Raw genomic sequence first — 13,074 nt, forward strand, 5'->3', positions numbered from 1 at the left:
TTGGCTCTTTAGGTACGATAAACGGCGCCCCTGCCTTAACCGCTCGGCCATATGACTCGCACAAACAAATACATAAATGGGAATGATGATAATAATTGTTTAATATTATGATGTAATAACTGATTTTGCATCAGGAAATTAAGTAGGAAGATGTTTTTCCGAACTCTGACGTAAATGTAAAAAAAAATATTTCTCTTATGAAGACCACATCATGAAAAACGTAAACAATGGTAATAATACAGTAACTATTAGTAATTAATACGTCATATTTTTTTTTTTAAGCAATCTTAGACCCCATTTACACTTACGATTTAGGCCGGCCCTGGGTCGGCAATTGATAAGTGTAAATACTCCAAAAAGTTAGGCCGGCCCTGGGCCGGACGCAGATCTGGGCCACCTTTCCAGGTAGGTTCAGGAGCGGCTTTTACGTTTGGGCTGGCTTACGCAGTGAACTGTGAACAATGTTTGACCTTTTTATGAGGTTGTTGTTATGACGATCCGACATATTCAATACATACCTTCTTCCTTTTCGGGCGACAATTTGTTTTCTTCATCATTTATATAGGTAAATTTATTTTCAGACATCTTCTTTCAATAAAGTATTCCTCCGCTTGTTTCGCATATACATAAAATACAGCCATATTATATAAAACAGTGGAGTTCATTTTGTTTTTAATGGGACAAAAAAACAACAATTTACAGTATAAATATAAAACGGTCGGTTCGTTTGGAGAGTTGAATTGGCGATCGAGAGAGAAAAATGTAAACAAACTGTACTTCGTATCCCAGCATGCAATGGTACTTCCGATAAAATTATTTACGACCAGTAATCTGCGTCGCTAGTGTAAACGCTCTGGGGCCGGCCTAAAAGGTAAATATTTGCAACCGGCCCTGGACCCAAACGTAAGTGTAAATGGGGTCTTATACTGCTCTTCAAATCACAATACAAAACCTCAACCTCACTATTAGACTACTTTACTATACTATACAAACATGCTAATAATGTTTAAAATGTTAACTAAATATCTTCTGAGTTCTCATAATGTTTTCAATCACTGATTTTGAGAAAATTCCGTACAAAATCCAAGTATTATATCAATTCAATTTTGTGATTAATTATAGTTTACTTTGTCTCGGAAACCTATTACTTCCCCCGAAGACAGATTCTTTTAAGCATAATGTTAAAACATCATGGCCGTTACGCAGTTCTTATCAAATGATACCGGACAGTCATCTGCATGTGTGAATAGCCATGTGATCGCCTTAATACAAATCACATGCTGTAGATATTATTTATTAAATATCCTAGTAAAGTTATCGGCAAGCTTGCACATTTAATGGTCACCATGTATGTGGTGTGACTGGTGATATAAGAATTATTCCTTTACTGTTTCATGCATTTTTTGGTGGTTTTTTTTTTGTCCGTTATCTATCTATCCATACTTCACAATCTAATTTGTTTTAATAAAGAATTGAATATGTTGCCATAATATCCATTTTAATTATTTTGATTTCTTACAACTTATTGATCTTAAATCAAAATGCACATTTATAGACTTCTGATTGATATTTCAATTGACTTCTTTTGAAGTATTTTGAGCTAAGACAAGTTGTAATCTGTACCATATGACCGGAGAAAAGAGGAGGAGGTGGGATTATTTTTATCTATCAGGTGATATACATGGAGGAATTTATTTACCGTTCTTGATGGGTGGCCTACATTAGTATATTTGAATTTAGAAGATCACCCACATCCGTATGATAGCTTTAGAAATATAATGATTATCTTTTATTATACACTAAAGAGAGCTCTATCTAATTTTGACTTGATAAAATGAAAACTTAGTGTGTCCAAATAGTAGAGTGTCTACATTATCATTATCAATAAATAACATAAGTTAAGGTCTCAGATATGAAAACTGGTTTTACCCTTTTTGTTAGACTAGTCGTTATGTATGTATTGTCTGTTAGTCCCATCAGTCGACGTATCGATTTTTGTCAGGAAATTCAGAGCTCAAGATTATACTTCTGAAACGCCATACTGTATGTGCCAAAATATTTATCTTTTTACCAATATTAGGTTTGAATACAGTCTAGAACCTAGACTACCTTTATTCTTATTTTGTGTTTCTCTTCAGAGTTGATAAACTTTTTGTGTATTCTCTCAATTGTTTATCTGGAAATGTGTGAATCTAAACAAAAATGAAACGAAAGCCTGACAGAGCAATTTATCAAAGCAATACTGAGTAACAACTCTTTGTCTGGATTTACTCCTACACGGGACATAAAAGATTTTTGTTTCAAACCGAACATGCCTGATTAGGTGCTTGTATTTTTCGCTTTATTGACATCATTGTGTTTTGGGTTTAGTTTGTAACAAATTTATTGCATCGGTTAAATTGAAACAAACAAAACAGTCTGTGCATTTCTAGTTTTTAGTTTTGCTTTTGATAAACATTGCATGATTTATTTATTTATTTCTCATATTTATTTTTGTGTATTGATCTAATACCAATTGCTCATCCATTATTAACTGTCTGCAATCTGGACATCTTGGAAACTTTTCTAAGGGTATGTTCAGACTCGCGGAGTTACGGTGGAGTTATCTACGCAAGACGTACGGTAATCTGTGGCGTTAAAAGCCAAGGTGTTCAGACACAACGATCAACATTCCAATGCCTTGCGTTTTTAAACACTCTGATCAGGTCAAAGCAGATAGAACTATATGTATACATTCATGACAATGCATGAAAGTTTACATCGTTACATTGGTTTTTTTTTAAATTTTTATTTATATAATGTTTACCTTCAAATATACTGATTTGGTCTTACTACTTGTAGAATTGCATTTTAATTCAAAATAATTTAAAACGTAATTGTTACACGGAAAATTATCTGATTTAATTTATGAATATATCATATTACTGACGCCAACTTTACTTTTCTTAAAAATCTGAACCTGAAAATACATTTGACATATCTATTTCGCTGTCGTATCATAGGGTACAGGTATGTAGTTGTTGTCTGCTAATTGGTTAAGGTTAAAATCACTGATGCATCACTGGATTAGCGTTATGAAATCTACCCTCTCCCGCTAGAGTTATTAACGCCACTGGCGCGGAGTAACAGCTTCCTAACGCCGCTTACATAACTCCACTGTAACTCCGTGAGTCTGAACATACCCTAATGCTCAAAATCTTGCTTTTTTAAGATACCGTATTTATTTGAATAAACGCCCCAGGGATTTTATTGTTTAGGAGAGTTTTTAGGGGGGAATTTATTCAGTGGAGGCATTTATTTTTTTACTGTAATATGTTAACATACAATCAAATGAATACACCTTAGATATGAAAAAAATACAACACAATCAATATCAAAAAGTGCTACAGTAAAAAATGTATCAAATTCTTGTAAATTTCAGATCATGTCAAAATGTTTCATCGGGGTAGGGAGGGGTGTTTATTTGAGGGAGTTATTCATTCAAATTGGAGCGTTTATTCAATGTTGTGCATTTAACCTAAAAAATAAGTGTATAAAATGAAATTTATCAGATTTCGAAATTGTCATTCAAAAAGTGCCGTATTTACATAATTGATCAATGATAACAATATCAAGTTTGTTATAGATAAAGTGCAGTTTTGATTTTAGTCATACATGATCATAGCGTCAAAAGTATAATTATTAATAATAAGTCAATATATGTATCGCGAGATATCCTGTTGTTAATGAGGTTTGTAGGCTATAACATTACAGCATTGATGGCAATGATGATGTCAGAAGGAAATCTAAAGGTTGAATATACTAGGGGGAAGGGGGTTGTTGTATAGGTAACAAACTAGAAATTCATGTTCCTTGACCTTCCATCTTCTATTCATCTAATCTAATCTCAAATACTCTCCAATATAACCTTCATTCCTTGAGAGTTTTATCACATTTTGTAGTGTCCAATAAACTATAAGCCTTTTCTTACTAATTACCTTTAAAGACTATTAAAAGTTGCTTTAAAACAAATGTTTTTATTTTTTTTTTATTTATTTCTAGGTTTATTGTGAAGACACCTTCAGTATCATAGTACTATCACTGGTGGATCACATAAACAAAATTAGACTTACAAAAGTAAAAACAATATAAATTAAAGAGACCTCCCTATTAATTGGGATACAAATAAGGGAGAAATATATGTTTTAACACTATAGGTACACCCTATTAAGGGGACAATTTTGTGAGTCCCAAATATATTAAATAGAAATAGAGGTTCTACTATAAAACAAAGAGTAAGCATAGTACTAAAAGGTAATTCTGATTCTGATTACTTATGCGTCCTTTTGACCTGATTTACTATTTCACCTTGGCTATTAACACCTGGAAAATCCCACTTTATTCCCTATATTTATATTACAAATTACCGAAAGACTTCCTTCAAAAACTTTTTATTTGTTTTATTTTCCCATTACTGAGTTAATACAACATGCTCATTTTTGTTGTTGAATTTTAAAATAAAGCAAGTCATCTTTATCATTTTTTTTTCTCAACAATAATAGTTTAGTTTAATACCACATGACTACCATTTAGACTGCCCTAGATGTACGCCTACAGTTCACACCTTAATTTATTTTACAATACTGTATATGAAATGAATATATTTGAGCCTAGTAGTAAGTCTAGTACACTCGAACAAGTAACAACAAAGGGCAAAATTTGGAATAATGCTGTGTTTAATACAGTATAGTTTGTTATATATTATTCCGAAACTGAATGGAAGAAATTTATACTAGATTCTCCACCCACCTCCAAAGATTTCCTTATTGACAGACTTTTATGTGAAACATTGTCAGATGACCATCTTAAGGCCAATTCACACAGATGAGTTAAGTGGAAAACCGCGTAGCTTGTCCTTTAGAATCTGTATTTTTAATTGGTTGTGTTTAGAGTTTGGTTTAAATAGTCATAAGAAATACGGTACATTGACACTATATTTTTGTTTACTGCTTACTGTTACCACTCGTCTGTAAATTGGCCTTTAGACTGCCCTAAATGTACTACCATGCCATGCCTGAACACGCATTGTTGAACTACCATTTCCATTACATTTCTAATGTACTTATATAGAGGGTTAGGTGGGGGGGGGGGGGGGTGGCTTTTTGATCGGGAACGAAATGAGTGGGTGGAGTATAGGAAGTGGTAATGGTAAACGATAATGTTGAATGATAGACTGGATTAGCAACACACCTTGCTACCAAAATCACGTGCTCTTCCTTTATTGTTTTGTTATTACATACACTTTAATCCAACCACATGACTATCTTAGACAACAGTACCTGTTTTTATTCCCGACTATTCCTTCATACTCTATTTATAGTAACATTGAACTTTCCAACGATCCATGTGGATTTATATATTAAACTAGTTTCACATTTAACGTTTATTTGTAATGTGGTTAGCGTCAAGTTAACACAGTTGTTTTCATCATGTGTACAGAGTACTTTACTTGTATTGCTATTAAAGCGTATGCTGAGGATATATTTAAATCAAAGGTATATATGATGATTATTACATTTTATTATATTGACTAGGATCTTTTAGGTTGTGACTTAATTTTTAGGATGTTTACAGTAGTTTTATGGTCACAGTGACATTCTTTAAATCCGCAAACACATCTCATTAATGGCCACTTTTTACAGAAACCATTAATTTTCCTCGGCCGCTAATGTTTGTTTAAAAATTTATTTATTTTTGTTTATTTATTTTTTAAACTTTGATAATTTTATTTTTGTTTATTTTTTTTTTATACTTTAGTATTTTTATTATTTTCATTTATTTACTTATTGTTGAGTCTGTGTTATTTTTTTTATTGTTTTTAAGACCCAACATTTTAATGTCCCTTAAATAATAGGAATAAGAGTGTCCCCTTATAGAGGTTTCCCCCTGAATATGCGTGTCCCAGAGGAGGGGGGGGGGGGGGTGGGCTCTACTAGATATTTAGTTTCAAATTGTAGAATTCAGACTAAACTTTTTTCCACTGTATATAAAACTTAACAGACACCTAGGGAAAAGTTTATATTGTTACCACCTATCTTTAAATCAGTGTGCCACCTATGTGATCCCTCCTTGTCAATATTCAACATTTCTAGAGGTTAAACTTCAACTCTATAACGATAAACAACTCAATGATATCTCTGGTGATCTTGTACTACTTACTACACTGTGAACTATGTACTTGTGTCTGCCTCCATTGTTTTGTTGTATGTTATAAATCACCTTTACACCATTTTAATGCTATGTGTTCCAAGTTTGATGATGATATACAAAAACAATGTTCACAGGTAGTTTCTATTTGTTTCTAATCGTATGTTAAGCAATGTTTATATAAAGAAGTTAGTATAGTATGTTGTTAAATATTGTATAGGAGACTTTGTGTAGTGTTTCCATTAGGGTTGACTGTTGTTTTAATACTGTACTGTTATACATAATACAACCTATAGAATTGAATTATCAGAAGGTATATACCTATAGTAGTGGCATTGTGGCTTTGTTACCAATTCTATGGTTCAAATCCTGTCACAATACAGTACCACAATACAGCCCTGCTAAGTCTCATAATCAGACTTGGTTTAGAAAGCATGGTTTTACCATTTTGTATTTTATTTGCTGTTGGATGGTGTGAGTGAAAAAAAATGTTTATTTTCATAAAGAACATACTAAATAAAAACAGACCTTCTATCTTGCATGAGTGTGCTACTACAATGTCATGTTGAGCATAGAACCATCATCTTTATGTCTCATCCAGAAGATGATATTTCAAAGGAATATAGATGATTTATACAATTTCAAATTCATCAGATTTAGTAAATTGTGATGTTTCAATATGGTAGACTCTCAACACAGTCATCAATATCTGATTGTAAATCTTTAACCATTTCAACATACGCTAAACTAGAGGCAATTATCTGTGCATATGGTGCTCCTTCATGCTCTAGTGAACCTCATATACTAATGTAACACGGCCATCAAATACATCTTTTTACATTTTCTCCTAGTCTGAACAATTTTCATTTTTGTGTTCTATATGTCTATATTACTCTTTTCAGTGCTTGCAGTTGAAATATAGAATTCATTTTTAGTTGTATTTTTACAGTATATGTAAAATTTGTACTTTTTTTGTTTGCAGACAAAGCATGGAACAATTCCTACAAACATGCAGACTAGTTCATCATTGGTGATAGCGAATAAAACGAAAAAACCAACAGCATCCGAAACGGAACTTGAGAAATATGCCGTGGAGAATCTGAACAAACACAAAAAGGGAATTTTCAGAAAACCTGTTTCATTAGCGCACATGCTTTCTTGGACAAAAGTAAGTTTGTGTTCATATAGTTTTTACTGTAGATTAGAAAAAAACTGTATTAGCCCAGTGTTTGAGTGTTCCAAACAGATTTGGTTGATGGCAGAAAGTAACAGTTACAAGATGTTAAAACAGTTAGCACTTAAAGATTGGTTCACACTTTGATACAACACAAAGATGTACACAATGTGATGTCACTTGCATTGCTACCTACATTGTTGCATTGCATCTGTGTGGGAACCAGAGCTTAACAGACTTTTAAATCATCATTTTATTCCTCTGTAACTTCCCTCTAGAACACGTTACCTCAATCTGTTGTTGATTCACAAACTTTGTTATCATTTAAACAAAACTTTTTTCTATATTTTAAGCAACTTTAGTAATTTTTTGTTGTTGGTAAATTAAGGTTAGTTAAATGGGAGGCCGCTTACTGTCATAAAATTTTAAAAATAAACTGGAAGAATTTTATAATGGGGAGCCCTTCTCACTTCCTCCACTACAACAACTACATTCATTTCCATATGTTTGTTTTTGCTCTATTACTTAAGACACACCTTTTTGATTTGAATGTTAACAAATTTATATGACTACTCTGATATTACATTTATATCGTTTTTAATATCGTTAATAAAACTGAAAATGTCATTATAAATAGATATCATATAAATTTTGTTTATTGTACCCTAAATTTTTACTGTCTATAATTCGTACTGTCTATAATATTTACTGTCTATAAGTTTTACTGTCCATAAGTTTTACTGTCCATAATTTTTACTGTCTATAATTTTTACTCACTGTCTATAATTTTTACTGTCCATAATTTTTACTGTCTATAATTCGTACTGTCTCTAATTTTTACTGTCCATAATTTTTACTGTCTATAATTTTTACTCACTGTCTATAATTTTTACTGTCCATAATTTTTACTGTCTATAATTCGTACTGTCTATAATTCCTACTGTCTCTAATTTTTACTGTCCATAATTTTTACTGTCTATAATTCGTACTGTCTATAATTCGTACTGTCTATAATTTTTACTGTCTATAATTCGTACTGTATATAATTTTTACTGTCTATAATTTTTACTGTCCATAATTTTTACTGTCTATAATTTTTACTGTCTATAATTTTTACTGTCTATAATTTTTACTGTCTATAATTTTTACTGTCTATAATTTTTACTGTCTATAATTCGTACTGTCTATAATTCGTACTGTCTATAATTCGTACTGTCTATAATTTTTACTGTCTATAATTTTTACTGTCTATAATTTTTACTGTCTATAATTCGTACTGTCTATAATTCGTACTGTCTATAATTTTTACTGTCTATAATTTTTACTGTCCATAATTTTTACTGTCTATAATTTTTACTGTCTATGATTTTTACTGTCTATGATTCGTACTGTCTATAATTTTTACAGTCTATAATTTTTGCAATATATTCTCAATATGTTCACATTATTATTATCATTAAATCTAAAATATCATTTAATTGATTGGAACATTACATCATTAAATGTGTAAACTGAAAGTTGTTATATAAATAAGTATGATTTGTTCGTTATGATTTACATTTACATCATCTAGAAAAAAAATGTTTAAATCTTTTGTTTCAACAGGAACCGATAAAGAAACCCATGCTGATGACACGCGATAAGGAAGTCAAACGTGAAGCACTGGAATCTTTTAAATATATCCTTTGATATCATTCTACTAAAATAGAACATTTATGTTACAAAGTTTCCTCCCTCTCATTGATATTATGTTTTAAAAAATGAGCTGGATTATGGTGAGGATGATTTTTTTACTAAATCATGAATGAATTAAGCTCTGTCTACACTATCAAACTAGTTTAACAAAAAAGTGTGATGTGCCCAAATATGGTAGTGATATGCTTAAATATGGTAGTGATATGACATCATCATGTCCATATATGGGCATATCACATTTTGTCGTCACATAAAGTTTGATAGTGTAGACAGATCTTAAGATTGATAGTTATCACGACAGTAAAATAATGTCCATAGCAGGCAGAAGCTGGTTGCTGCTCTTATCAAACTTTCTTCCAATCCTTCCGCATATCTAGTTTAAATCTAGATATTACTGGGTTTTTTTTCAGAAATTTTACAAAATACACTTTTATTTAACTTAACTGATTGTTTACTAATTCAATGTTATATGAGCGATAAGAAACTTAAAGGGTTCACGCGCGAGACGTCCATCTTAGAACTTACGACGCGTGGATGGAAAAAACCAAAGCTACGAGACGAAATATTCATACAGTTGTGTAAACAAACAACAGACAACCGTAGAGAGTAAGTCTTTTGAATTATTCTGTCTAGATTTCTTGGCACTCTGGCTTTGTGGTACTCTGCTTGCTTACCAATTTGAGGGTCGTGTGTTCAAATCCTAATTGTTTGAAATCCAAGCCTTATACAAGATTTAATTATGTTTTTTTTTTCTGTGTTGAATAAGTGGTTACTGTAAATTTAAAAATACTGTTAATATCAGTCATATGAACAATTTGTCTAAAATAAAGTTGAATTGAATTTTAAAACAAAATTAATCTCAAATTATCAAAAATATGTTCCCATGGAGGGTCTTTTCTAGGAAGCAAAGAATTCGTCTTGTAAGTCAACTTCAGATTCTGAATACAGCCAACAACAAAATGATTGAGATCATCTCGGATGGATGTGTTCCCAAAATGTCCACACTCTTGGTGTAATCATATCTGGTTTGCCTGGTCCCACTGTTTAACATATGAACATGTAGTGGGTCCGTAGCTTGGTGGTTAACATGCTTGCCTTCCAATCCCAAGGTCCGGGGTTTAATCCTGACCTAGTTCCTTTTAACTCCACTCCCTAAGCCTCAAATGAGACTTATAAAGTAGTTTATCCATTCTGTAATTGGCGAGTTACTCGCTGTTGGATGCGTATGAAAATTTAACATAACAACATTACTAATTTGCATTTGCTTACTTCCACAGTGATAGCTTAATGAAAGGCTGGGAGATTATAGCTGTCTGTCTGTCCATATTTCCTCCAACCACAAGGTTCTATTCGTACTTAGAAGGTTACCTCTACAAACATCTAGATGGAAACTTTGACACAAGAAAGGTTAGTTATAGTTTTAGTTGTCCCATGACCTAGAGGATCGTAGGGGTGTAGCAGATGAGATACAGTAGTAGTACTCATCATGATACGATACACAGGCATAAGCCATATCTCCTAGTAGTGCTCCTCTCTGGGCTGGCGATGTTTTTGCTGGCTGACCCTCGTTGGTTCTCCTAAACTGTTAGTACATCAAAAGAAACAATTGCATACTACAGTACCGATAAATGTATACTTAAAAAAGCTAAAAATGTGAAACTATTTCTGAAAACAATTATTTCTCATGGAAATATTTAATTATCGGATATGTAGTCGGATTACTAGTAAAGCGTCAACATATTTAAAATCTCGCCTACTCGTTAACAATTGTATAATAAGTAAGTTGTGTTGGTTTATTGGCAATGACTTAGGGTGTACGATAAACTACAACATGCTTAGAAACCGCAGGAATAATTCGTCTTATGGTTGAGGGGAAAATCGGCTACTTACCAGTCGGCATGTAGAGATCTGTCTACACTATCAAATTAGCTTGACCAAAAAAGTGTGACGTGCCCAAATACGGAAGTGATATGACCAAATGTGGTAGTGATATGACATCATCATGTCCATATATAGAGCATACATGTGATTGCCACAGCAGTTATTTACATATTTGGCAATCCTTGGTGATATGCCTAAAAAAATTAATATAATAATATCAATAATGAGTTTAGATAAATTGAATAATGTTAGCCAGACCTCTTTGATACTTAATTAGAAACATAAATGTGTAATTGTTTGGCCATTTGCAAGAGGATGTGGACATGGGAAATTAAGTTTCTCTTTATATGATTAATATTTGACAAACATGCCAACACTACCGTTTTGGCTGGGAGGCTCCCGTATTTTAGACTCGTCTCCCGGGCTTAATATTGTGTTCCCACAGTACCGCCCAGATTACAAAGATAACTGAATTTGGATGTATATGTGTGGTTTTCTGCATTAAAATATAAGAAAAAAGCTTACATACAAGCAAATTTACGATATTAAACCATTTTATGACCATCTGTGGTCTCAATGGAAAAGGGATTCCCATTATAAGAGCCACCAGCGATACCGTTTATGACATCACACACTGCACTACTTCTCGATAACAGGGTGATGTTGACCTTAAAAAAACACCACTTCCTATTTTTTTAACTTCAGATGTTGGCGTGTATGATTTTTTTTCATAATTGTTGTGCATTTCTGTATGTTTTAGGTTGAAGTCAGTCGATATGCTTCATACAGTATGAGAAAGCTGGAACGAGTATTACAAGCTGGAGCAAGGAAAGGCAATAAGAAGATTACAACAGAAGAAATTGAATTAGCCAAGGTAAAATGCACAATTAATAATAATTATAAAAAAAAGTCACATAACAACTTCTGTAGTGTCACATGACAATGTCTGGACAGTCACATTATCTCTTATAGAGTAACATGGTTGATTCTAATTAAAATCACATGTTCTGTATTTTACAGCTGCATCAAAATAATATTATTTTGAAACGGAATCTAATTTTTGTATACAATATGCTTACAAGTTACAGTACTGTATTTAAAAAGAAACATACTGTAGAGGGCAGCATTTACAAATAATACTGTAGATTATGTGACAAAAAAATGTGATGTGCCCATATATGGACATGATATTGTCATATCACTATGTCCCCATAAAATAATACAAATATTTCCTCTTCTTTCAGCGGTCTGTTTTCCACCCGTCTATGTTTGGCAGTATGCTGGACGAGGTCATGGAGTTACAGAAGGACCGATTCCCTGACAGTAAAATCCCATGGGTGGTGAAGACATTGTCTAATGAGGTGATCAAGTTAGGCGGTGAAAAAACTGAAGGCATATTCAGGTACTTATCATTATTACTTATCATTGGATTGGCTTAAAATGTCATCTCTCCTTCGGGCTAGTCCAAAATGTCAACTTTCTCCTGGGCTGGTCCAAAAGGGCTGATTTTCTTCAATTCTTTTTTAATAGGTAGGATAGAATTATGGTACCTTTCAAAAAATATGGTAGAAGTTTTAGGGACCATTTTGGGAAGTTTATTTAATATAATATGCAAACCACAAAATGTTTTCTTACTCTTCTAAAAGTCTCATTTATCTCATTCTTTCATAATTAGAATACCAGGCGACATTGATGAAGTGAACGCCCTCAAGGTTCAGTGCGACACGTGGATGGAACCCTCATGTAAAGACCCCAATGTACCAGCTTCATTATTAAAACTCTGGTATCGTGAATTATACGAGCCTCTCATACCCTTTGAACTCTACGATAGGTGTATAGAATGTAAAGGTACAAAAGAGGCGTTGCATATCGTTAGTGAACTCCCAGAAATTAATCGACTTGTCTTGAATTATTTCATACGATTTCTACAGGTAAGACTCTTTCACTTATAATGGACAGGTAAAAAAAAACTACAATTCAAGTGTGTATAGCTGATTTTCCACTAGGCGAATTGGTTCGTGCGAATTGAAAGTCTTAAGTTATACGCATGCGTAGAGAGGGTTTTTGGAGATGGAAACATGAATATGAATACATTATTATTAAGCTGATTTTTCAATAGACGAATTTGTTCACACAAA

The 13,074-nt window shown here is 32.6% G+C and overlaps 1 protein-coding gene across 4 annotated transcripts in view; it reads left to right on the plus strand.

The window, feature by feature from the left end:
* Window positions 1-13,074, plus strand: part of LOC140054350 (uncharacterized) — a 69,384-nt gene that overhangs the window by 51,738 nt on the left and 4,572 nt on the right. For all 4 annotated transcript variants that reach the window (XM_072099305.1, XM_072099308.1, XM_072099307.1 and 1 more), the window contains 7 exons: window positions 7,169-7,354; window positions 8,966-9,038; window positions 9,511-9,661; window positions 10,333-10,462; window positions 11,697-11,810; window positions 12,181-12,338; window positions 12,612-12,867. In XM_072099305.1, coding sequence (XP_071955406.1) covers window positions 7,169-7,354; window positions 8,966-9,038; window positions 9,511-9,661; window positions 10,333-10,462; window positions 11,697-11,810; window positions 12,181-12,338; window positions 12,612-12,867 — 1,068 coding nt within the window. The remainder of the gene's footprint in view (window positions 1-7,168; window positions 7,355-8,965; window positions 9,039-9,510; window positions 9,662-10,332; window positions 10,463-11,696; window positions 11,811-12,180; window positions 12,339-12,611; window positions 12,868-13,074) is intronic.

The sequence above is a fragment of the Antedon mediterranea genome, chromosome 7 (assembly GCF_964355755.1).
Source record: "Antedon mediterranea chromosome 7, ecAntMedi1.1, whole genome shotgun sequence".
NCBI classification, from domain to species: domain Eukaryota; kingdom Metazoa; phylum Echinodermata; class Crinoidea; order Comatulida; family Antedonidae; genus Antedon; species Antedon mediterranea.